Raw genomic sequence first — 27,272 nt, forward strand, 5'->3', positions numbered from 1 at the left:
CACGAGGATTTGCAGAACGCCTGCAGGACAGAAAGAGAGATGAAGAGATGTAACAAGAATGAAGAATGACGACAAACTACATACGAAGATGTATAAATAATGTATAAGTAAGAACTAAAGGAGGGAAGAAAAGGGAAGTAAGGGATAAGGGCGGAGGAAAAAAGAGGAGTGGGTTAAAAAAAAAGAAAAAGAGAAGAAAAGAGGGGGATCTTTGATTTAATGTGAAGATAAAAGTCTTTTCTGGAGGGGGTTGGGTGGGATAGAATAACAGTCACTGCAAAATCTGTTGACATTTGCAAATGGATTCGCAGTCCGAATGGAGAGGGGAGTTGTGCTTGCCCGGCAAGGGACAAGGGGTGACTCGGGGGTGGGGGGAGGGGACACTTGGGGTTAATGGAATTATAGATGTGGGAATGGTTGAAGTATTTTATGTTTTAGAAGTGTTGTCATACATTGAGTTCAAAAAAGGAAAACTGAGAAATGAAAATGGGGAAAAGGGGAAAGGTGGTGGTGATGAAGCGGAAATGAGATGTAAACAGAGTATGAGATGGCCATGTTGAACTATATGACTATAAATAATAATGGAATACATAACCAAATCAAAAGAAAGAGGCTATTAAATTTACTGAAAAAAGAAAAAAATAGATATAGCATTCGTGCAGGAACCGCATCTAACTGAAGTGGAACATAACATATTAAAGAGAGACTGGGTAGGGCATGTAATGGCAGCATCATATAATTCAAAAGCCAGAGGTGTAGCTATATTAATCAATAAAAATGTACCAATCAAAATAGAGGAGGAAATAATAGACCCAGCAGGGAGGTATGTAATGATAAAGTGTCAGATATATTCAGAACTCTGGAATTTGGTCAATGTATATGTGCCTAATGAAGAGGATCAAAAGTTTATGCAAGATATTTTTTTGAAGATTGTAGATACGCGGGGGAATATATTGATAGGAGGGGACTTTAACCTTAATTTGGATTCAAAGATGGATAAAACTGGACAAAAGACTAGCAAAAAGAACAAAGTAGCCAAATTTATGGTTAAATCAGTGCAGGAAATGCAACTTTTGGATATATGGAGGAGACAACACCCAAAGGAGAAGGAATACTCATATTATTCAAGTAGACATCAAACATACTCAAGGATAGACATGTTCCCGTTGTCAGCCCATATCCAAGGGAGTGTTAGGAAAACTGAATATAAAGCTAGATTGTTATCTGATCACTCACCCCTGTTATTAGCAATAGAACTGGAGGACATCCCACGAAGAACATATAGATGGAGATTAAACTCCACGCTACTTAAAAGGCAGGAATTTAGAGAATTTATTGAGCGCCAAATTAAAATGTACTTTGAAATAAATACAGAATCAGTGAAAGACAAATTTATATTATGGGATGCAATGAAAGTCTTCATCAGAGGGCAGATAATAAGTTATGTAACCAAGATGAAAAAGGACTACAATCGGGAAATAGAACAGCTGGAAAGCGAAATAGTAAGTACAGAAAAAGAATTGGCAATAAGGGAAGATACAACATAAAGAGAGAATTGGTAGACAAAAAAATAAAATACAAAACACTACAAACGTATAAGATGGAGAAGAACATAATGAAGATAAAACAGAAGTATTATGAGCTAGGAGAAAAAACGCACAAAATACTAGCCTGGCAGCTTAAAACAGGACAAGCTAAAAGAACGGTATTGGCATCAAGGAAAAAGGACAAACAAATTACATATAACCCAACAGAGATCAGTGAAAACTTCAAGGAACTGAGTTACAGGGAAAGGTTAAATAGGTTAGGACTTTGTTTCCTGGAGTGTAAAATGAGGGGCGATTTTATAGAGGTATTTAAAATTATGAGGGGGATCAATGGAGTAATTTTTCCATTGAAGGTAGGTGAGATACAAACCAGAGAACATGGGTTAAGAGTGAAATGTGAAATGTTTAGGGAGAACTTCTTCACACAGAGAGTGGTTGGAGTGTGGAATGAGCTTCCATCTGAAGAGGTAAATGCGGGCTCAGTTTTAATATTTAAGAGGAATTAGGACAGGTACATGGATGGGAGAGGCATGGAGAGCTATGGGCTTGGTTCAGGTCAGTGGGACTAGTAAAAAAAAATGGTTTGGCACAAACTCGAGGGGCCGAGGTGGTCTGTTTCTGTGTTGTAATTGTTCGATGGAGGAAGGTTTAAGTGAGATATCAAGGATTGTGGATGCCTGGAATGCATTGCCAGGGGTGGTGGTGGAGGCTGGAACAATAGGGACATTTAAGAGACTCTTAGACAGGCACAGGTTGAAAGAAAATGGAGGGTTATGAAGTAGGGTGGGTTTAGTTTTTTTTAGGTCTTTATAGGTTGGCACATCATCGTGGGCCAAAGAACATTCTATGTTCTGATATTTGAAAGTATTATTACCATGGAAATGTGCAACTTTCTCTCACAATAAATCATTGAACAAGAAGCACTAAATATATATTAAAGGGGAAGCTAGATAATCTCAAGATAAAGAAGAGGATATGTACATGGATGGGAATTAAGTGGAGTGGAACATAAACACGGGGTTGATCAATTATGGCAAATTCAGTACATTTCCCTGACATTCCCAGCAACAGACGATGTCTCCTCGAGACAACTTCCTCTTCTATGAATGCCCAGACCTTTTTCACCACGTATTCAACCTGTGACTCTTGTTTAAAGCAAAATTCTCACCATTGCAATAAATAATTTGAATAAATTATTCCCAGATTTTATTCATCTTATGAGTGGAACAGTATGAATTTTAAAAAATTACAAAATAAAATCTCTCTCTTCAGATCATGAATCAGACTATACATATATCGTAAATGTATGACTTCAAAAACGTGCTTTAACTCCTGCTAAATGCCACACCAGTTTTAAGCCAACACATTCTCAAACCGTGAGAGGACAATGACTGCACAAATCTTAAACTTTATTACCACCCATAAACCACTCTATACAAAATGCAGCCTCTTCCCCATTAAATATAGATATTAAGTAGAAAAATCCCTTACAACTTTCACCTGCTCTCTCGCTGTAGGAATCCCAAATTATAGGAAGCTTTCATGGTGCATGGAGAGCATGCAAGTTGGAATTTTTCATGTGGATGGGAGCTGATTCAAACTTATATAAAACCCTACTGCCTTCTTGCACAGCAAGGACCACTCCTGGTCAGTGGATCATCAAGCCTTGTTGGTGTTTGTGGGATCCTATTGTGCAGTCACCAAGCATACTTTCAGAAGCCATGGTGTGAGAAAAACACATTACAAGGCAGACATGGCTTCATTTACATAGAGTCCGAGCTCTTTGCCACCAGGGAGTCATTGTGGTAGGAAGTTCCCTGTAAATCCCACCAGATTTCTTTCACCAAATGACAATGGGTTGAAACACAAACCCTGGCCAGTGTTACGATGTGGACATCCTCCAGATTACGCTAACCCACAACCTTTCTCAGCTGGGTGTTCGCTCCTCCACCGCTGACACAGTCTTGATCACACAGACCCAAAACTAGTTCCCCATAGACTCACGAGAGACTGCAGGCGCTGGAATCCGGAGCGACACACAATTTGCCAGAGGAACTAGGCAGGTCGAGCAGCATTGGTGGTAGAAAAGATTTTGGGCCAGAACCCTTCATCAAGCTCCCCGTGTGGATCAACTTTCCTACATATCAACTGGACTCGAAGGACTTCCCACTGCCCCCATTATCTAGTACATCCCATTCGCTTCCCCAACAGCACCCAACTCTTCGCTGCTCTCATTTAGTTTTCCCACCTGCACCTTCTGGTTAGCTCCCAGCAGCTGCTCGATATCCTGGATTGCTCTGCTGGTCTCCTTCAGCGCTGCCTCCACGGTCCAGCCCCCCTGGGAGAGGATGGTGGTTTCTGTGGGTGTTTGAGGGGCAGGACCAGCAGGTGAAGGGGGCTCATGCTTCAGGTAGCTGGTATTCTCCAGCAGAACTGGAGGCACGTGTGTTAAAGAAAACTTCAGTGGGGTTACTCAACTGGAACTTTGCAACCAGATCTTCAACTGAAAGAGATCTCAGGAGGGAATGTGAAATCCATGTCAATTACAGGACTCTCCAAACCATTTCTGGGATATCGGAAAATTAATAATGGAGTTTAAAAGCAATAAACCGATGGAAAAATGCATTGGGTCAGGCAGCTTTGGTGGAAGGGATGGCCAGAAGTTTCAGGTTGACACCCTGCATCAAGACTGACAGTATAGAGCAGAGATAGCCAGCATCAAGAGGTAGGTGGAACCAGGCGAGGGAGGTATGATGGGCAGATAAAATGAAGGGGGGGGGCGGAAAAGAAACACAAATTAAGCAAGAAGAGCCTACTGTTATTTGGATGGGGCGAACATTCAAAATGGAGTGTAAAGCAACCTGGGAATCTTCATGCAGGATACCCTAAAGGTTAACCTCCAGAAAGAGTTGGTGGTGAAGAAAGAAAATGCAGTGTCAGCACTTATATTTAGAAGAATAGGATACAAGAGCAGGGATGTGATGTTGAAGCTTTATAAGACACTGGTGAGACCTCACTTGGAATTTGGGCTCCTTATGTAAGAAAGGATGTGTTGACATTGGAGACGGTTCAGAGAAGATCCACAAGAATGACTCCTGGAATGGAGGGCTTAGTATCTGAGGAACATTTGATAGCTCTTGGACCGTACTCCTTGTAGTTCAGAAAAATGAGGGAGGACCTCATAGAAGCTGTTCGAACACTGAAAGGCTTGGACAGAGTAGAATGTGAAGTATTTCCAGGATGCAGAAGAATTTCTTTAGCCAGAGAGAGAGGTGAACCTCTGGAAGTTACTACCATGGGCACTGTGGAGGCCAAGAGCTTGATAAGTATCTGAATACTCAGGCTATCAAAGTTTATGGGGAGAAGGCAGGGGAATGGGGTGGGTGCTAGAAAGGATCTGCCCCTGATTGAATGGTGGAGGTAATCGATGGGATGAATGGCCTACTTCTGTTTCTATATTTTATGATCTTATGTAGGTATCAAAACTAGGCTGGGGTAGGGTGATACCTAGACAATGGGAAAGGGGTGGGGAAAGGGAGAGAGAACCTGGATGAACTGGAGGGCAGTGGAAAGGTAAACCCATTACTCTCTGTTTCACACTTTACCCACATCTTCAGCATTCAACGACGCTGAATAGTCGGTCCTCAGCGAAGGGCTCTCCTTCATACCTCGCGGCTGTACCTCAATGAGTTCAGGGCCTGACATGATGTTGCGCTCTTCTTCAACTTCACCCTCCATCCATGTACTTCTGACAAGAAATGTGGACACACCTTCTGGCCTTTTGTCCTCTCTTGACCATTTAATTTCTAATCATCAATGCAACATTTGCCCTCCTTGACTTCTCTATTTCCCCCATCAATTCAGAATGAGCAGAACGCCACACCAATCCCAAGCCGTGAAGAAGAGCTCTTCCCCTTTAGTACTCACTTAATCTTGCAGAGGCCTGGTGGCAGCTCTGGAACACATTCTCCCACCTGCCTTTGGATTCAGACCCCACTAGCAAACACCAGGTCACTGCCTCAACTGGTACAGATCTTATCACATCAGATGTGTGGCCAACACAATGGTTAAATTTAGATTTAAATATATAGCACGGTAACAGGCCATTTCGGCCTCTAGTCTGTTCGCCCAATTACACCACAGCCCTGTACTGGGAAGGGTTGTCATGTGACAGCACTGCCCCCTACCTAGTCAGAGGACACACCAGCTGCCAATCAAGGTTTGGTTCCGCCCCACCGATTAGTGCACATCTTGCTGTTGGCTCCATGTAAATCATTCTCCAGCCTGCCTGGTCATGGCCTTGAGCTGTTGTAATTAGATCAGCCCTCCTGCCACTGAGCTATTGGCTCCCAATGTGGGCTTGTCCCTACAGCACTAGAAAGGTGCCATGTGTTCTTTGTTCTCCCTCTTTGCCAGGTTGGGACCACCCTGCTTCACTCCAGGCCTAGAAATGTGGAAGGGTGCTGGAGAAACTGTTGGTAAGATGTGTACTGTTAAAAGGACTTTAATAAGACCTTTGACAAGATCCCACATGGGAGGTTAGTCATGGTGTAGTGAACTGGATTCAACAATGGCTGGATGGGAGAAGCTTCTTAGAATGAAGGCCTTGTGACAAGTGCTGTGCCTCAGGGATCAGTGCAGGGACCATTGTTGTTTATCATCTGTATCAATGAGCTAGAGGACAATATGATAAATTGGATCTGCAAGTTTGCAGATGACACTAAGATTAGACACGTGTTGACAACAAAGAAGGTTTTCAAAGCTCGTAGAGGGATTTGAACCAGCTGGAAAAATGGGATGCAGAGAAGATTTACTGGGATGTTGCCTGGACTTCCAAAACTGAGTTACAGGGAAAGGTTAAACAGGTTAGAACTTTATTCCCTAGAGCGTAGATGAATGAGGGGATAGAGGTATTTAAAATTATGAGGGGGAAAGACAGAGTAAATAAAGAAAGGCTTTTTCCATTGAGGGTAGGAGAGATACAAACCAGAGGAAATAGGTTAAGAGTGAAATGCAAAATATTTAGGGGGAACTTCTTCACACAGAGAGTGGTGGGAGTGTAGAATGAGCTGAGGTGGTGACTGTGGGCTTGATATTAACATTTTAAAAAATGTAGACAGGTACATGGATGGGAGAGGTATGGAGGGCTATGGACTGGGTGCAGTGGGACTAAGCAAAAAAAAATGATTCAGTACTGAACCGCAGTCAATAACTCACTAGAATAACGTAGGCTTTTATTAGCAAGAACACAGCAGTGCTAGCCTTCTACAAGGCTAGTCCCAAACTGAACAAAGAGCAGAGATCAGGACACTTATATACAGGTGAGCCTACAGTGCCAGTCTCCTTAAGAGTCATCAAAAGGCAACTACAAGCGGCTACTTCTACATACAAGCAATACCGAGGATCACAAGTGCAAGCTAAAAGGGCCTGTTTCTGTGCTTTAATGTACAGTACAGGCCCTTCAGCCCATGAAGTTGTGCTAAGCTACAATGGACCAAATGGATTTGAGGTCGGGGTGGAAGTTGGCAGCAAAGTGGATGAAGTCGACGAGCTCATCGTGGGTACGTGAGACAGCACCAAAGTAGTCGTCCATGTAGCGGAGGAAGAGTTGAGGGTCCTTGCCTGTGTCGGCTTGTAGCACGGATTGCTCCATGTGGGCAACACAAATGAACCTACACTACAATATAACCCTTCCTGATTTCACACACATAACCCTGCATTTTTCTTGCATCCAAGTTCAAATCTAAGAGACTTTGGAATGTCCCTATTGTACCAGCCTCCACCACCACCCCTCACAATGGATTCCAAGAACCCACCACTTTCTGTATAAAATATTTACCTCTTTTGATAATTGCCCTTTTAAAAAAAAAACAATACTTTCAGGACAACTGGTTTTTAGGGCTTTATTTCTTTCTGCTAATTTTCTAAAATATGTTAACCAACCCTTGCTAAAGCCCATCATTCTCCTGGAGATTGGGATTACAGTGGCATAGAGCACAGGAACAGACCATTAGATCCACCAAGTGCATGCTGAGTAAAGAAGATGCATCCATACTGATCCCCTTCAACTGCCCTTGACCCACATCCTACACACCAAGTGTGGAACTCATTCCCAGGCTCTGAGAGAGGAAAGGCACTGGTCCCTTAGAGATACCTTGCCATTGCGGGAATTATACATTCCACTATCAAGTGACAATTTAAAAACTTCACGCACAAACTTAAGTCTATAAGACATATGAGCAGAAATAGGCTATTCGGCCTATCGGGCCTTCCCCACCATTCAGTTATAAGCTGATCCATTTTCCCCTCTGCCCAGCCTTCTCCCTATAACTTTTGATCACCTGGCTCATCAAGAACCTATATATCTGTGCCTTAAATATACCCAATGACCGGCCTCCATGACCACCTGTAGCAACAAATTCCACAAATTCACTACCGCTTTAATCTCTGTTCAAAGCGGACACCCTTCAATCCTGGAGTTGCTTCCTCTTGTCCAAGACTCTCCCATCAAGGGAAACAACCTTTCTACATCCACTCTGACTAAACCTTTCAACATTCAAAATGTTTCAATGAGATCCCCCCTCATTCTCCTAAATTCCAGTGAATACAGGCCAAGAGCTGACAAACATTGCACATACATTAACCCTTTTTATCCCAGAATCATCTCAGTGAACCTCCTTCAAACCCTCTCCAACCTCAGCACATCTTTTCTTAAATCAGGAGCCCAAAACGGCTCACTATACTCTGAGGTCTCACCAGTGCCTAAAAAGCCTCAACTTCACATCCCTGCTCTTATACAGACATTCTATTCCTCCATTCAGCCACATACTCCTGTCCTGTCTTATCATCATCTATTTCTCATTCCTGTTTCTCGAACCCCTCATGCTACAAGCACATTTTCAATATCCTCCTTTAACCTTTTCCCAAAATAAAAGAACAAAAATGGTCTTAAGGAGACTGGCACTCTAGGCTTACCTGTATATAAGTGTCCTGATCTCTGCTCTTTGTTCAGTTTGGGACTAGCCTTGTGGATGGCTAGCACTGCTGTGTTCTTGCTAATAAAAGCCTACGTTATTCTAGTGAGTTATTGATTGCGGTTCAGTACTGAATCATTTTTTTTGCTTCGTCCCACTGACCTGCACCCAGTCCATAGCCCTCCATACCTCTGGCATCCATAGTAGGTAAAGATATATAACCACTGTTTTGGGTTTGAAGAAATTGGTATGTCTCCAAAGATTCTTGCAAATTTTTACAGATGTACTGTGGAGAGCATTCTAACTGTTTGCATCACTGTGTGGTATGGAGGTGCCAATGCATAGGACAGGAAAAGGCTACAGAGTTGTGAACTCAGTCAGCGCCATTAAGGGCATCAGTCTTCATTCCATCAAGGACATCATTGAGAGTTGCTGCCTCAAGAAAGCAGGATCTTTCATTAAAGACCCTCACCATCCAGACCATACCCGTTCCTCAATGCTACCATCAGGAGGTACAGGAGCCACACTCAATGTAACAAAAAAAGCTTTGATCCCCCTGCCATCAGATTTCTGAACGTCAACGAACCTATGGACACTACCTCACTTTTTATTTTTTTTGCACTAATTTTTTTTTAAATTGTAATTTTGCACCTTGTTCAGTACAATACTGCTGCCGCAGAACAACAAATTTTGTGACACCTGCTCATGACTATAAACCTGATTCTGATTCTAACAACCATAAACCTACATTCATATATCACATTCACAATCTCAGGACATTAATTAAACATTTTTGAAGTGTAATCATCAAGGGAACAAGATAATTCCCCCATTAGTTAAATAAAGTTGACATCCACAAAGCTGGACCACCAAAAGGGTACTTGGAACAAATATACAAAAGGATACAGTTGAGCCTTTGGATTTTTTGAAGCTCTGAGACAACAGACCTGGAAAACACAAAAATGTGTGGAAGTAAGGGAAGTCTGACCACGGGAGATGTATGGACTGGCAGATAAACGTGGCCAGACTGATCTATCACTATTGTCACTTGCTCCGTGGTACAGTGAAGGGAAAAAAAAAATGAAGTGCCATAAAGTCGCCACGTTCCAGAGCTAGTTTGGATTTCCAAAAGGTCAACTGAAAACCACAACGAGTAACGAGAGTAATGATAACAATGGGAGCATTTAACTTCAACGTAACTAACACAAAAAAATGAAGTCAAAGAAATAATGGCAGCTTTGCGTCCATCGAAATAAACCAAAAATGCTGGAAACACTCCGCAGGTCAGGCGGCATCTGTGGAGAGGGTAACAGTGTGAATTCTTCAGGCCAGTGGTCTTTCATCAGAAGATTGATTTGAAAAGCATTAATCCTTCTACCTCCTACCCAAGATCCACAGCTCAATTATCCCAGTAGGTCCATTGTTTCAGTGTGCTCCTACCCCACCAAACTGGTATCTGCTAACCTTGACTCCATTTTTCCTCCCTGGTCCAGTCCCTTCCCACCTGTGTCACAGAACATCTGCACAGGCTGCTAACCTGCATAGGTCACTGAAGTCATCATCCACGGCAGATATCTTCCAGCATCTGTTCGAGAAATATCTGCTCAAACAGTAAGCAGGGCCTGTGGTCATCTATTAATGCCAGCCTATCGTTCAAAAGGGCAGACGGTGAGCGGTCGCCTCGGGCGTCCATGTGGAGCAGCCATGCTGCTTGTTCACAGCGGGAAAGGCTGAAGGTGCGGTTAAGGAGCACCTTAATTGCCTCATACCTGTCGGCGGCTGGCAACTAATGTAAGAAGTCAACGATTTGTCTTGCAGTCTCCTGGTCAAGCGAACAGACCATGTAGTAATATCTTGCGGGAATCTGCCTGACCTGAAACTGGGCCTCAGCCTGTTCAAACCAGACTAGCGGCTGTGAGGTCCAAAAGGTCGGCAGCTTCAGCAAGACTGTGTTGTGCATTCATGTCATTTATCGTGGGGTCCAAAATGCTGTTTTGGACAATGACAATGAGAAGAAAAACCACACAAAAGATGTGAGTGAGCTGAACCAACCGAATGACTTTACTGGAACTCTCCGAGATCTTATCAGAATGACCCCCCCATGATCCTTTGAAGGCCCCCCCCCCCCCACACCCCCACACTCTGGCACTCTGGTGACAGGGAGAGTGTTGCTAGAGATGGACCAAATGGATTTGAGGTCAGGGTGGAAGTTGGCAGCAAAGTGGATGAAGTCGACGAGCTCATCGTGGGTACGTGAGGCAGCTCCAAAGTAGTCGTCCATGTAGCGGAGGAAGAGTTGAGGGTCCTTGCCTGTGTCGGCTTGTAGCACGGATTGCTCCATGTGGCCAACACAAAAGGCAGACCAGAGCTGGGGCCCATCTGGATACCCATCGCTACCGCTTTACCATATAACCATATTAATCACTTACAGCTCAGAACAGGCCAGTTTGACCTAGAGGAAGTGCAATGAGTCAAAGGAGAAATTATTGAGGTTGAGGACAGCTGGAGGAGGGTGGTGGTGGAGGGGGACTGGTGGGTTCCATTGTCCAGAAAGAAATGAAAGGCTTTGAGTATAGGGAATGGAGGTGTATAGGGTTTGGATATCCATAGTAAAGATGAGTTCAGGAAACTATAAGTTGTTGAAGTTAGTGAGAAGGAGGAGGATAAAGGTCATGTGAGGTCTGCATGTATAGACAGAAAGGTTTATACAAGATAGAAATATTCTCAGATGTATTTATTTTAATGCAAGGAGTATTTTTGGAAAGGCTGATGGGTTTAGGGCATGGATTGACATGTGGAATTATGACATTATTGCTATTAGTGAAACTTGGTTGCAGGAGGGGAAGGACTGGCATTTCAATGTTCCAGGGTTCCATTGTTTCAGATGTGATGGAGGGGAGGGATGAAAGGGGGAGGAGTGGCATTGCTAGTCATTGAAAATATCACAGCTGTGCTTAGACAGATAAGACCAGAGGGCTGGTCTACAGAGGCTATATGGGTGAAAACCAGAGGGCTGGTCCACAGAGGCCTTATGGGTGGAGCTGAGAATGGGAAAGGTGCGACTCCTCTGATAGGGTTATACTATAGACTGCCTAATAGTCAAAGAGAATTGGAGGAGCAAATCTGTAGGGAGGTAGCAGACCGACGTAAGAAACAGAAAGTTGTGATTAAAGAAGATTTTAACTTTCCACATATTGACTGGGACTCCCATACTACAAAAGGGATGGATGACTTGGAGTTTGTCAAATCAACATATGGAGGTACCAACAAGAAAGGATGCAATACTTGATCTCCAATTAGGGAACCAGACAGATCAGGTGACAGAATAACCTATAGAATTACCTGTAGGCAAACATTTTGGGTACAGTAACCATGATGTCATTAGTTTCAAGTTAATTATGGATAAGGATAAGACTGGTCCTAAATTGGAGAAAGGCCAATTTTGTGGACATGAGAAAGGATCTAGGTAGAGTGGATTAGGATAAGTTGTTTTCTGGCAAGAATGTGTTCATTAAGTGGAAGGCCTTCAAAAGCTAAATTTTGAGAGTGCAGAGCTCACACATTCCAGTTAGGATTAAAGGCAAAGTTAACAGGCATAGGGAACATTTTCAAAGAATATTAGCAATCTGGTAAAGGGGAAGAGAGAGGTATAGAGCAGGTATAAGCAACAAGGAGCAAATGAGGTACTAGAAGAGTATAGAAAATGTAAGAAAATACTTAAGAAAGAAATCAGGAAGGCAAAAAGAAGACATGAGGTTGCTTTGGCAAATAATGTGAAGGTAAACCCGAAGGGTTTCCACAAGTATGTTAAAAGTAAAAGGAAAGTAATGGACAAAATTGGTTCCCTAGAAGATCTGAGTGATCATCTATGCGTGGAGGCTAACGGGATGCGGGAGATCCTGAACATATTTTTGCATCAGTATTTACTCAGGAAACGGATGGTGTACAGAGGAAGGGAAACAAGCAGTAGTGACATGGAACAAATGGAAATTAAAGAGTAGGAGGTGTTTGCTGTCTTATAGCGAATAAAGGTAGACAAATCCCCTGGGCCTGACATGATATTCCCTTGGACCTTAAGGGAAATTAGTGTAGAAATTACATGGGGCCCTGGCAGAAATATTTAAAATGTCCTTAGCCACAGATGAGGTGCTGGAGGATTGGAGGGTAGCTCATGTTGTTCCACTGTTTAAAAAAAAGGCTCCAAAAGGAAACCAGGAAATTACACGATGGTGAGTTTGATGTCAGTACTGGGTAAATTATTGGAGGGTGTTCTGAGAGATAGGATATACAAGCATTTGGACAGCCAAGGGCTGTTAAGGATAGTCTGATTGGTAGGTGGTGTTTAACCAATCTTATAGAGTTTTTTGAGGAGATTACCAAGTAAATACTTGAAGGAAAGGTTGTGGATGTTGTCTACATGGACTTTGACAAGGATTCACATGGGAGGTTAGTTCAGAAGGTTCAGATGCTATATATCCAGGGAGAGGTTGTAAAATGGATTTTAAATTGGCTAAATGGAAGTAGGCAGAGAGTGGTAGAAGATGATTGCTTCTCAGACCAGAGGCCTGTGATTAGCGGTATGCCTCAGGGAGTGGTGCTGGGACCACTGTTGTCTATATCAATTATCTGGATGATAACGTGGGAAATTGGATCAGCAAGTTTCCTGATGACACTAAGATTGGAGGCGTCATGAACAGTGAGGAAGGCTTTCAAAGGTTGCAGAGGGATCTGGACCAACTGGAAATATAGGCCACAAAATAGCAGATGGAATTTAATGCAGACAAGTGTGAGATGTTGTATTTTAGAAAGACAAACCAAGATCGAACATAATCATAAATGTTAGGCCATTGAGGAGTGCAGAGGAACAATGGGATCTGGGAATACTTTTACCTGAATACAATTCCCTGAAAGTGGCATCACAGGTAGACAGGGTTGTAAAGAGAGCTTTTGGCATATTGGCCTTCATAAATCAAAGTATTGAGTACAGGAGTTGGGATGTTATGGTCAGGTTGTGTAAGACATTGGTGAGGCCAAATATGGAGTACTGTGTGCAGTTCTGGTCACCAAGCTATAGGAAGGATACGAGCAAGACAGAAAGAGTGCAGAGAAGACTTACTAGAATGTTGCTGGGTCCTCAGGAGTTGAGTTACAGGGAAAGATTAAACAGGTTAGGACTTTATTCCTTGGAGTGTAGAAGAATGAGGAGAGACTTGATAAAAGTTTACAAAGTTATGAGGGGGGATACAGAGTAAATGCGAATAGGTTCTTTCCATTTAGATTGGGAGATAAATACGAGAAGACATGGCTTTAGGGTGAAAGGTGAAATATTTAGGGGGAATCTTCACTCTCAGTGAGCGGTGAAAGTTTGGAATGAGCTTCCATCTGACGTGGTAAATGCAAGCTCACTCTGAAGGTTTAAGAATAAATTGGATAGATACATGGATTGGAGAGGTCTGGATGGTTATGGAATGGAAGCAGGTCAATGGGACTCGAGGAATAATGTTTCAGCACAGACCAGAAGGACAGATGTGTTGTTGTTTTCTATGGTTCTGAGATTATGAGAGGCATAGATAAGGTAGACAGCCAGTGCCTTTTTCCCAGGGCTGGAGTAGCAAAACCAGAGGACATCTGTATAAAAAGGGAGGAAAATTTAAGGGAGATATCAGGGGTATGTATTTTTCCGTACAGAGAGTTGTCGGTGCCTGAAATGCCTTGCTGGGGGTTCTGGTGAAGGCTGAAACATTAGGGCCATTTAAGAGACTCTTAGACAGGAACATGTATGAAAGAAAGATAGAGGGTTATGAGGTAGGAAGGTTTTGTTTTGTATGAATATATGGGCTGGCAGAACATTGAGGGCCAAAGGGCCTGTTCTATGCTGTAGTTTTCCATGAAACATTAGGGTGGATGTCCTCAGGTCTTGAGGGAATTTATCTCGGGATAGTGAAGAAATCAAGAGAGGTGATTGATGGGGCCTTGACAGAGATCTTTGCATCTTCTTCACCCAAAGGCAAGAGCCCAGACAGAAGAACAGGCCGTGTCATTTGCTTAAGAGGGGCAACAGGAACAAAACTGGAAATTATAGGCAGAGGAGCCCTTACATCAGCGGTAGGGAAATGATTAGGGAAAAGACTTAAGCGGCAGGATTCATTTGTATTTAGAAAAACATGGTTAGTGCAGGGGATGTCCTGTCTCACAAATCTGAAGTGACGAAGGTGGTTGATGAATGGTAGGATGGTAAATGTTATCTACATAGACTTCAATATAGCATTTGACAAGTTTCCCATTATATGCTGCTCCAAAAGATAATGTCATCTGGGTTCAATAATGAGCTGGTCACGTGGAGCTGGAGGAACTCAGCGGGTAGTGTAACATCAGTGGTCATTGCCAACTCTTTTCACCATTGGGAGGTTGGGGGGGGCGGGGGTGGTTTGTGATCAGTGCTATTCCTCAAGGATCAGGCCTGACACTTCTGTTTGTTATGTGAAGGTGACGTATGCAAATATAGGTGGTGTGGTTAGCAAGTTTGCAGATGACAATGAAAAATGATGGAGTTGTGTATCCTGAGGAAGGTTGTCAAATTGCAGAGGAGGATCTAGATCAAGAAGAAAATATGGGCAGAGAAATGGCAGATGGAGTTTCATTTGGACAAGTGCGAGGCGTTGCATTTTGACAGGTCAAATGGACAAGTGCAGGCCCCTTTGGAGCACTGATGCAGAGGGATCTTTGGGTGCAAGTCCATAGCATCTTGAAAGTAGAAATAGTGGTAAAGATGTACGATAAATTTGCCTTCATTGGTCGTGGTATTGAAATATGAAAGTTAGGAAGTCATTTTGCAGATTGATAAAACTTCGGTTGGCCCCATTCGGAGTATTGTAGTCACCCATTATAGAAAGGATGTGGAAGCTTTGATGAGGCTGTCGAAGAGGTACAGCGGGATGTTTCCTGGATTGGAGAGCATTCGCTACAAGGAGATATTGGACGAACTTGGATCATTTTGTTGGAGGGTTGGAGGCCGGGGTTCAAAGCACAAAGTGACGAGGCATAGATAGGGTCAGTCACAAAATGTGCAACAGGGAACAGCAAGTCAGGTGGTGTCAGTGGAGGCAGAGGGAAGGTGAACATTTTGGTTATTAGGTCTGTGATTTATAGAGGTGAAGGGGAAGGGGTGTGGAAGGAGCTGGAAGGCAATTGGTGAACAAAGGTGAGGAGCCAGGTTGGGGAGGGAATGGATGGAGTTAGCAAGAGAGGCTGGGAGCCAATGAGAGGAGACAAAGGGCTGTAGATGATGGAAATGCTAGAAGACGCTGCTTTAAAGTGAGAGGGAGAAGTTTAAAGGAGCTGCGTGAAGCAAGGGTTTTTTTTACAGAAAATGGTAAGATGTGCTGTCAGGGAAAGTGGTAGAAACAGATGTGATAATGATGTCAGTCAGACATGAAGAGGCAGGGAGGGTTAAAGAAGATAAAAGGAATTAGTTTAGATTGCACCACAGTCAGCATGGAGAAGATGGGATGAAGGGCCTGTTCCTGCATGGAATAATCCAGGAACAAGATGTTTTAGAAGAAGAATATTGCATTAGATTTTTCAGCTTTGTTACAGCCACCCGTTATCACTGATCAAAGCACTCACCAGTTCTCATCCGGCCCAGTCACCTCTTGACTGGGCAGGTCATGTCCTCTTGCCTGCGAGTTCTCAATCACACGTCGACACCAGTCCGTGGTTGCTGTAACGTACCTACACCGAGCGAGCAGAGAGACAGTAATGAGTCAGAATCTGAATTTATTGTCATAAACATGTCATCAACTTCATCGTTCTGGTGCAGCAGCCCAGAGTGAAGATTGCTATAAAATTTCATTTAAAAATAAATAAATAAATCGGTGCAAAAATAAGAGAAAGTGAGGCAGTGTCTTTGGTTCATTGTCCATTCAGAAATCTGATGGCAGAGGGAAGAAGCTGTCCTTGTGCCATTAGAAGCTCATCTTCAGGCTCCTGTACCACCTTCCCGACGTTAGCAGTGTGAAGAGGGCATGCATGGGTCCCTGACGATGGAGGCTGCTTTCTTAAGTCACCACCTCTTGTAGATGTCCTTGATAGAGTGGAGATTCATGTCCTTGATGATGCTGGCTGAGTTCAAAACTCTTTCAGCCCCCACCACTGACCAGCGAGGGGCTCAGCAGCTAAAGGACCCGCACAGGCTGCAAGCTGTTGGTGACTTGTGGTCAAAGGACCTGACCCGCGTAGGCTGGAGGCTGCTAGAGACTGGCTCATGGGAACCAGGTATTGGATCAGAGATGTGAGAGGGTGCTGAGGGAAAGAAGGGCTCCCGAAGGCTTCCTGATCATATCGGAGGTTTGGATCTGGAGCTCGGGTTGCTAATGGATTGAACAGGAAGATGTGTGGCTGCGGGAGTGCTAGAGGTGAATACGTGGACACTCAGTGACTCTGAAGGTATTCTCTTTCTCCTATTGTTAGGGCTCGGGGCAATGTACGTCGTGACTGCCTTACAGCAGAGCAGAGTGAAGCACATCATGTATATTATACTTTTAATATATTATTATGTGGAAGTAAAAGGAACCTTAGTTGACAAAGGTTTTGTCTTGAAACGTCAACCATTAATTTTCTCCCTAATGCAGCTCACTCCACTGAGTTTCTTCAGCAGAATGTTTTTAGCTTCAGTTTCCAACATCTGCAGTCTCCTCTGTGTCTCCATTCCCAGAGTTGGTGCTGTGGTATTGAATGCCCACCCCTGGGTGAGCCATCGTCTTGAACTGCTGCAGTTTATTTTTGGTGTAAGTTCTCCACAGCACTGTTGGGTAGGGAGATCCATGACATAGATCCAGAAATAATGAAAATGGAGTTGGCGGTGAGCTCACACAGGCAGAGCAGCTCCTGCTGATATATTGGGGTCTATGGCGGAGTGGTGTAGTGCGACTTACCACTGGTGCACCCCACAGCCTCAGAGGCCCTCGGTCTAATTTGTGTTTGTACGTTTAGTGGGGGCAGGTGAAATGAAGATAAGTACCAGCAATGCAGAGGCAATGGTCCCTACCTCTCATAGCTTCCAGCAGAATGCATTTGCACCATTTGGGAGGATCCATCTGGAAACAGTAATTGATAGCAACCAGGGACAATGTTAGCTTGTGCTTCATTGAATACCATACTCCAGATCAAGGGATTCCAATGCTGAAAGAGGAGAGCAAATTAGACTATAAGACAAAGGAGCAGAAATATGCTATTTAGCCCATTGAGTCTGCCCCACCAATTAATCATACTGAGGGCAGAGAAACACGCTTTGAGAATCATGAACCATGCTGGTACATATTAATAAAAATTGACCTCCCCAACTGCTCGTGTAAGGGGTTTATCCTCATCACTATACATTAGAAGGTAGTGTGAACTCACAGAGTTACCGCTTGTAACAGCACTGATTTATCACAGCTTACCAACAACTAAAGAATACACTCACTCGTTTCTTTCAGAACATCATGTAGTCCACTTTCTTTTATTATTCACTAGTGTTACGGGTTATATTATTATGGTTATGGATAAATATATCTTTAAAAGAGATAGATTGTGGGGGGGGGTTTAGTGTAGGTCACTTCACAAACAGAGTGACACTTCACAAAGGACATCTCATTTAAAATGCAAGTGCTTTGCTGAAGATATAGGCTGAGGCTCCGAGTGATTCTGCAGAGACAATGGAACTGCTTTGGAAAGAACTTCAAAGGGAGGTGCAAATTGGAAGAGAGTCCAGGCTCAACTACTGATCAGATCTTTCAAAGTTTGGGTTTGGAGCCTTGGGAGAGGTTTTTGGTTTTTACAAGCAGAAAGAGGAAAAAACAAATCGGATTCTTCTCTGAGAGAGAAAGGAAGAGAAGTGAGTTCTACAGGAGCAGTTGAGGCCTCAAACTGGCAAGCTGGTAGGCTTGTTGAAACCCCCATTTTGAAGGTGGGTTGTGAGTTCAGTCTGTTCAAAACCCTTGTCGTCCTTATGAGAGGAAATGACTGGCTAGACTGTTTCACCTGAAATAAGGGAAACAGGAGGAACTCTGTGGTGACCTGGAAGAAGAGGTTATCATTTGGAAAACCCAAGATGGGGAAAGTTTCTTCAGCAAGACACTGAAATGTGTGTGTGTCCAACAAGCAACAAATATCTCTCTGAAACAAACAAGAACCTTCCTGAGCGGTAACCATTTAACTTTAAGCGCCAGAGCCTGGTGAAAATTCATAAATTTTAAATTCTGTGGACAGTATAAAAACTGCCTGATACCAGTGAATTTGGAGAAGTGAATGATTGGACTGTGAAACAAAGAACTTTCCTGAACATGTAGACATTACATATATGTGCACTTAGAATTAGAAGGTGGTTAAGTTAATAGTAATAAGTTAAAGTTTGCTCCTGTTTTTATTTTTAAAGAAAATTAAAAGTAACTTTTGTTTAAGAAACCATTGTCTTGGTGAATTTCTATTGCTGCTGGGTTTTGGAGTCCCTGGGGTCGTTATACTAGACACAACATTGCATTAACTCCCCAAACACTATCATCTAAACTCCTCATTGACTCACTGCCACATAGGTGACCATGACACGCTCACTCTCCTCCTGCATCCTGATGCTTGAAACACCCATGTGTTAATGCACTATTAATCCCTCTGCATTGCATCACTAACGTCATCAGTAGCGGCCGGCACCGTTCCCGATAAAGTAAGTATGCGACCGTGACAAGCTGAACTGCCCAGGCCTTCTCCCCATAACATTTGATGCCCTGGCTAATCAAGAACCTATCTATCTCTGCCTTAAATGCACCCAATGACCCGGCCTCCACAACTGCCTATGGCAACAAATTCCCCAGATTCACTACCCTCTGGCTGAAGAAATTCCTCCGTATCTCTGTTCTCAGTGGATGCCCTTCATTCCTGACATTGTGCCCTCTTGTCCTAGACTCTCCCACCGTAGGAAACACCTTTCTACATCTATTGTGTCCATACCTTTCAACATTCAAAATGCTTCAATGAGATTCCACTCCCCCTCCATTTTCCTAAATTCCAACGAGTACAGGCCAAGAGCCGTCAAACATTCCTCATATAACTCTTTCATTCCCGGAATCATTCCTGTACAGTAAAATCCCTGTTATCTGGAATTCAAGCATCTGGCAAAAATAAATATGGAACACAAATGGGTAAATAATAATTTTATCCCATAGCCCAAAATGTTGGTTATGTATATAAAAGACACCGTCTGATCTGCTGAGTTTCTGCAGCATTGTGTTTTAACTTTTTTAAAAAATACGAACATTTATAATTTGCGCCCTCAAGCATTAGCTCACCAATTATGTGACATGTAATTTCATGCAACCATAAAGTTCACTTATCTGGAATCTACCAATCCCAATAGGAGCTGGATACTGGGGGGGGGTTTACTGTAATGAGGGATCACGTTATTACATTGCTCATGCATATCTTTAAAGGGCTTGAGTTTACTTTGTCGAACAGTATTCTGATCCCTCAGGAATCCACTAATCTCACATAGGATAATAATTGTATATAATTGACCTTCGATCTTGTTGATGAAGGAACCTTAGTGCAATTACAGAGGATTTAAACCAAGGAGCCATCAATTGTTGAGAGAGAAAAAAGAGAGCTGTTTGGAAAGATCCAGGTTTCAAATTAATGGGATCACAGATGTTTGGAGAATGTAGAGGGAAGCTAAGATGGAAAGTGTGAGGAGATGAAGTCAGGGGACTTTCTCGATTATTATTTGCTATTAAATACAGGCTCTCTATTTACAGACCAGGTACAAAAGTTACTGCAAAATGTTGGTCGGCACGGTTAGCATATTCCTGTTACAGTGCCAGCGATTTGGACAGAGGTTCAAATCCTGCACTGTCTGTAAGGAGTTTGTACAGTCTCCTCGGGTTTTCCCCAGGTGCTCTGGTTTCCTCCCACTGTTCAAAATGTATCATGGGTTCTAGGTTATTTTGCGCTGTTTGGCTGTGCAGAGGAATACTACGACATCCACTATGCACACTGTTCCACTGACCTGGATTAAGGTCTTCCCTTCTCCTTTATGCTGGGACCCAAAGTCCCAGGTTGTGTTCAGTCTCACACCATTGCAGAAGATGACGTGGACCCGCCCATCGGAAAACGCCAAAAATCTTCCAACGTTCCATATCACTTCCTCTGCCAGAAGATTTGGGAGCTGGTTTGAAAGTCCTAACTGGAACTCCTCCTTAAAAAGAGAAAGGAAATTTGTTCTGGAGGTATTATGAGGAAACTTCATTACTTCCCGAAGAACACAGTTGGCATAGTGGATAGTGGAATGCCTTTACATCAGGACCAGGGTTCGAATCTTGCACTGTCTGTAAGGAGTTTGTACATTCTTCCTGTGTCTGCATGGGGTTTCCCCGGGGGTGGGTGGGGGGGTGTCCTGGTTTCCTCCCACCATTCAAAAAGTACTGGGGGTGTAGGTTAATTGGGCAGCACAGACTTGTGGGTCGAAATGGCCTGTTACCGTGCTACATGTCTAAAAAAACAGAATTACCAAAAAAAGATTTATTTAACACTCTTTTATTGGGAATTCACCATGTGTACAAAGGATTATTGTGGACCATTCAGCCCATCTTGTTTATTGTGCAGATTAACCGAACAAAAGAAAGGTACTTGAGAGATTTCCCTGTAGTAACAGAGTCCTGGAGAACCTACAGAAACCTAAAAATGGAAATAAGTCAATCTGATTTCTTTTCCGTCCTGGTTTACATGGCTCCTAAGTATATCCTACAGTGTGTAAACAGGCCCTTCAGCCAACTTGCCCATGCCAACCAAAATGTTCCACCCACACTAATCCCACTTGCCTGGTCCAGATCTCTTTAAACCCACCCTATCCATGCACCCATTCAAATTTTTCTTAAACATTGCAATAGTACCTGCTTCACCCAACTCTTCTGCCAGTTCCATTCGCTCACCACATGTGTAAAAACAAATTACACCTCAGATTCCTATTTAATCTTCATCCCTCACCCCATCCCCCCCCCACCTCCCCATCTTAAACCTGTGTCCTACTCTGGGCAAAAGACTCTCTGCAATTACCCAATCAATTCCTTTCATGATTCTGTCCACCTCTGTGAGATCACCCCCCCCACCATCCTCCTGCATTCCAAGGCCTGCTCACCCTCTCCCAATTGCTCAGGCCCCCCCGAGACCTGGCAACCTCCTAGTAAATCTTCTCTTCCCTCTCTTCAGCTTGACAGTTTTCCTGCAGGCACAGTTACCAAAGCTGAACATGATCCTCCAAATGGGGCTTCACCAATATCTTATTCAACTGCAACATGACCTCCCAACTTGTATACTCACTAATCTGACCAATGAAAAACAATGTGCCAAAAGCTCCATACACAATTTCTGCTGCCAAGGCATTTAAATCCTCCTTGAGTGCGGTGTGGTGCAGATTCTCAGGAGGACCCACGACAATTTGTCGACCCAGTTTGGACCTTTGAGTCAGGCCATCAGCGTCACTTTGAGGTCCCAATGGAACCTCTCCACCAACCCGTTGGCTTGGGGATAATATGCTGTGGTGTGGTGTGGTGGGGTTGGGTTCCCAGGAGGCTGGCTACTGCCACCCAGAGTCCTGAGGTGAACTGTGCACCCTGTCTGATGCAAGTGTTCCAGGACTCTGAATTGGGCCACCCATGTGTTTATTAGGGCCCTGGCACAGGCTTCCGTTGGGGTTTTCACCAGCAGGACTACCTCTGGCTACCTTGTGAGACAGTCCACTATCGTCAACAGTAACATGACACCAGCAGGGATCCCACAATGTCTACGTGCACATGGCTGAATCGCCATCAGGCCGGTTTGAATGACTGTGGTAGGGGGGCCTTGATGTATGTCCTAATGGCCGGATGCGCCCATGTCGAGCATTCGTCGTCTCCATGCTGCCGAGACGATGGTGCGGGGCTTTCCGGTCGAAATGTTGCAAAGGAGGCTCTGGTCACCGGGGCTGATGCGAATGTCCTCCAGCTTGAGTCCTGTCACTGCCGTCCTATACACAGGGATGTCGGGGTCCATCTGCTATGCTAGGGCTGTATAATTGATCCCTTGGGATAGAGTCTATATTGCTGAGACACTGTATCAGCCACCAATTTTGTATTTCTGGTGATATATTTGATATCCGTGGTAAACTCAGATAAGTAGGACGGGTGCCTCTGGCTGACCATGGGTCCGACACTTTGATCAAGATTAAAGTCAATGGCTTGTGATCCGTGAAGACTTTGAATCCCCTCCCCTCCAGGAAATATCTAAAATGTCTGACCGCTAAGAACAATGCCAGGAGTTCTCGGCTCCCGGACAGGAAACCCCCAGAGCAACCCTGCCCATGATAGTAGTCCATAAATGGGCCCCATATCTTGTCAAATTCAATCTTGATCTCTTTAATGTTGTACCTAATTTTCTCCAAACTCAAGCAAGACATAACACCCTGTACCCACTGCATATCTGCTGTCTTTCCATTTCATCAAAATTGCTCGTCTGGCTACCAATTAAGTAAAACTACTATTCTTTCTCCTCTAGAGAAATCAAACAAAGCAATAAAAGGGCTCGGTTCCAATTTAATCCTAAGAATCTCTGATAAAGTTTGGAAGAATTGTTTCTAAAATTCTTATAGTTTTGGACATTGCCAAAACATACGAATCAGAGAGGCCTTAAATATTTTACATTTATGACATAATGGATCAACATCAGAATTAAAATGAGAGTTTAACTTTAAATATTCTATGTACCACTTTAAATTGTAATCAATAATGTTGTGCACAGAATGAAGTATTATTAATAAGATCAAGTGTGCTAACCCAGTCTTCATCTGGTATTGATATTTAAATCTCATTCCCATCCATTCTTGATTCCCCTCTCTGAAGGAATGCCATCTTATAGCTGAACAAGATGTCGGTAAGATCGTGACTGGATCATTGTGTTTATCTCCCACTGCCAGCTATAGGAGATACGATTGAGCTAAAGCGGATGGAGGAAAAGGATGCCTCTGTGATTGGAGAACAGAGTTAAAAGGAGAGACTGGGACTAGTTTCCATGGACCAGACAAGTGATCTTGTATAGGTTTATGAAATCATAAGGAATGTAGTTAAGGCGCATGGTCTTTTCCCAGAGTAGGGAAGACTAAAACTAGAGAGGATAGATTCAAGGGGAAAGGCAGGTTTCTTACACAGAGGGTGGAAGGTACATTGAACAAGCTGCCAGAGGGAAGTCAGTAAGCCAGGGACATTTCAAAGCTGTTTAGACAGGTGCAGGGATAGGAAAGGTTTAGAGGGATATGGGTCAAGCACAGGCAAATGGGACATGCGCAGGAAAACATGGGAGTTGGGCTGAAGGGCCCGTTTCCATTCTGTACAACTTTGATTAATTTCCTCCCACTACCTGGTGCTCTTGTTTTGGCACCTGACCACTCAAACAAGCCCTCTTTCACTGCTTCCCTTTCTGCCCATCCATCGCCCTAGCTTTACTTGCACTTTAGGGCATCACATTCAGATTCACCATGTGGTCTCCTGCGCATTGTGGAGCCAAAATGTAGACTGGCTGACGAGTCTTCCAAACCTCTCAGTTCATTCCACGAGCATAAGTGTATACAAGTACAAGTTTAATGTAGTCTGATTGTACGTATACAACCTAATGAAACAACACATCTCTGGATCATTAATGCACATACACAGTACACCCTAAACCCAAAGGAAAAATGTACATAAAAATCCAAAGTAAATCTATATAAAAATAATTTATGGGTTTCTCGGATTTTCAACAGTCTCACTTCCTGCTGGATTTCAACTCAGGCAGTTTCAACTTTTCAAGAGACATTTAGACAGATCAATGGAGAGGAAGGGGAAAGAAGGATATGGATCAAATACAGGCAAATGGAACTAGACTAGAATGGATAAGTTAGGCCAAATGGCCTGCTCCATGGTATATAACCATTCTTCCAGATATCTACCATTTTAATCCTCTCGCTTCTACTCTAATTTCTCTGTTCCTAGTCATACCATTCTAAGTAAAGCTCTAAACAAGCTGGAGGACGACACACCTTCCAACTGAGCAATGGAGATTCCACATTGGTCAATAATTTTGCGTTATCAGTACTTAGACTTGACTTTTCAAAGTTCCTTTGGTAATTTCAGATGATTATTTTGCGTGAACATTTGCTAACTCTGAGCACTGTTACCTTGCACGACCACCTCTTGTCATTAAATCTTCCATTCAATCAGTCCTTTCCCTTTGTTCTCTTAATCTTATAAAGTTGGCTGCACTGTTAACGTAGCGGTTAGCGCAACACTATTACAACACCAGTGACCCGGGCTTGAATCCAGCACTGTCTGAAAGGAGATTAAACGTTTTTCCCGTGTCTGCGTGGGTTTCCTCTGGGTGCTCTCGTTTCCTTCCACCCTTCAAAACGTACAGGGGTTTTAGGTCAATTGGGTTATTTGGACAGCTTGGGCTCAAGGGCCAGAAGGGGCTGTATGTCTAAATTAAATTAGAGAGACAATTCCGTTTACGTTGCAAAACCCCGATACAAATCTCTGGACCTATTCTACCAGCCCTGAAAATTATTCTTTTTGAATTCCTTTTTGAATTCCGTTTCCTACCGTCTCAGAGGTACCCTCTAATGGAAAGGAATCTGCATTTATTATCCAATCTGATACATTTGGACAGCAGAGACCACAAACCATCCACATCAATGGCCCTGAAGGTTGAAGGAATTTTAGATTGTGTAGAAGGTTGTCATGGTTTACAATTGGATTTAATACAGAGATGCAGGAGGAACTTAGCCAGTCTCGCAGTGTCCATAGGAAGTAAAGATATATTCCTGACTTGTCGGGCCTGAGCCCTTCCTCAAGGTATGAGGACGGTATGAGGCACCTTGAGGAAGGGCTCAGGCTCGAAACATCAGTCATATATCTTTACGACCTATGGATGCTGTAATATATTTTTATCTCATAGAGCTGATGAAATAAAAAATTTACAGTCATATACTTTACATTAAAAATGGATAATGAATACAGATAGATAAATGTTCACATTTACCACAGTGCACGGAAACCAGTGGCATTAGGTCAATTAGAAAAGTCTGCCAAGGAACGGCAGATGGAATACCACTTGATGAGTGTGAAGTAATGTATTCTGGGAAGTTAAACCAGGGTAGGAGTATTGTAGAAAGGGAATCCTACAGGTACATTGATCCTTGAAAGTGGTGACTCAAGTAGAAAAGTTGCTGAATAAGGCATATGGTACTCTTACCCTCGTTGGACAATTATGGAGTTGGAATGTCATCTTGCATCCATTTTGTTTGGGCACCTGCCAACATTATTTTATCCCTTGATGAAGGGCTCAGGCCTGAAACATGGGTTATGTATCTTTGCTATATAAAATCTACTGTTTGACCAGCATGGTTAACAGAGCTGGGGCTTTACTCTATGGATCGAAGAAGATTGAGAGGTGACTTAATAGAGGTCAACAAGATTCTGAAAGGTTTAGAAAAGGTGGTCAGCAAACACTCTTTCCCGGAGCAACAGTAGGAAACATCAGGCACATCAGGGTAAGGTTTTGGTTTGTGTTTTTACACTCATATAGTGGATACCTGAAATGCATTGCCAGGGGTGGTGGTGAAGGTTGTACAATAGGTTGTACAATTGTCTAAGTCTCTTAGGCAGGCATATAGATGCAAGAAAATAGAGGGTTATGGGTGTGAGGTAGGGATGGTTTAGTTTTGTCAAGGTTTCCTTTGGTTGATCATGGGCTGAAGGGCTTGCACTATGCTGTAATGTTCTATGAAGACAATTTTGTTATTAGGAGAAAACATTTCCAATGACCTGACCTGGGCAACAATGTCAACACGACAGTCAAGGAATCACATCTACACCTCTACTTTAATTGGAAACAAAGGAAGTTCTGCACTTGGTCCCTGTCCCTCAACAATTTCTACAGGTGCACCATCTAAAAAACATTCACTGATTCATCACAGCGTGGTATGGGAGCTCCTCTATTCCAATTTGGCAGAGCAGCCCAGGACATTCCTCCCCTCCCTCAACTCCATCTGCATCTCCTGCTGGAGTGAAGTAAGAAACGATGCAGACGCTCTGATAGTGGTCAACACACATAAATACCCTGACGAAGGCCCGAAATGTTGATTATACATCTTTGCCTCCTAAGGACATTACAACTTCTGCTGCGTAGGCAAGACAGCCAATATACCAAAGAACCCATCGTACCCCAGACACACTCGCTTGTCCCGCCTCCCATTGGGGAGAAGGCTCAAGTAGGAAATCGTGCACCAACAAGCTTAAAGGCGGTTTCTTCCCAGCATCTGTCATCATCCCCATAATACTGACCTTCGTCTTTTCATTGCAACTCTATACTCTGTAACTGGGTTCTTGTTCTGTTAAGGTGGCATGGTTACTGTAGGGGATAGCACTAAACCCAGCGACCAGGACCAGGGTTCGAATCTAGCGCTGTCTGTAAGGAGTTTATACGTTTTCCCCGTGTCTGTGTGGGTTTCCTCCAGGTGCTCCATTTTCTTCCTACCCTCCAAAAGCATACCTCGGGTTGTAGGTCAATTGTCAGGGACTTGTAGGCCGGAAGGTCTGTTACCGGGCTGTCTAAATATGTCGTAATTTATATGGCTGTACGAATGTGAAGAGTCACCTGTTACTAAGACTGCTTGTGGAAGAATCCTTCTCACTGTACCAGAATAGAAACATAGAAGATA

At 43.4% G+C, this 27,272-nt stretch overlaps 1 protein-coding gene across 4 annotated transcripts in view; it reads right to left on the reverse strand.

Annotated features, from left to right (window-relative positions):
• LOC138735593 (uncharacterized protein C5orf34 homolog) overlaps positions 1–27,272 on the reverse strand; it is a 145,185-nt gene that overhangs the window by 78,326 nt on the left and 39,587 nt on the right. For all 4 annotated transcript variants that reach the window (XM_069883650.1, XM_069883631.1, XM_069883620.1 and 1 more), the window contains exons 9-13: positions 20,556–20,744; positions 17,568–17,701; positions 16,148–16,252; positions 9,428–9,468; positions 3,796–3,980 (exon numbers count right to left, since the gene is read on the reverse strand). In XM_069883650.1, the coding sequence (XP_069739751.1) occupies positions 3,796–3,980; positions 9,428–9,468; positions 16,148–16,252; positions 17,568–17,701; positions 20,556–20,744 (654 nt within the window). The remainder of the gene's footprint in view (positions 1–3,795; positions 3,981–9,427; positions 9,469–16,147; positions 16,253–17,567; positions 17,702–20,555; positions 20,745–27,272) is intronic.

The sequence above is a fragment of the Narcine bancroftii genome, chromosome 1, assembly GCF_036971445.1.
Source record: "Narcine bancroftii isolate sNarBan1 chromosome 1, sNarBan1.hap1, whole genome shotgun sequence".
In the NCBI taxonomy this organism is placed as follows: Eukaryota; Metazoa; Chordata; class Chondrichthyes; order Torpediniformes; family Narcinidae; genus Narcine; species Narcine bancroftii.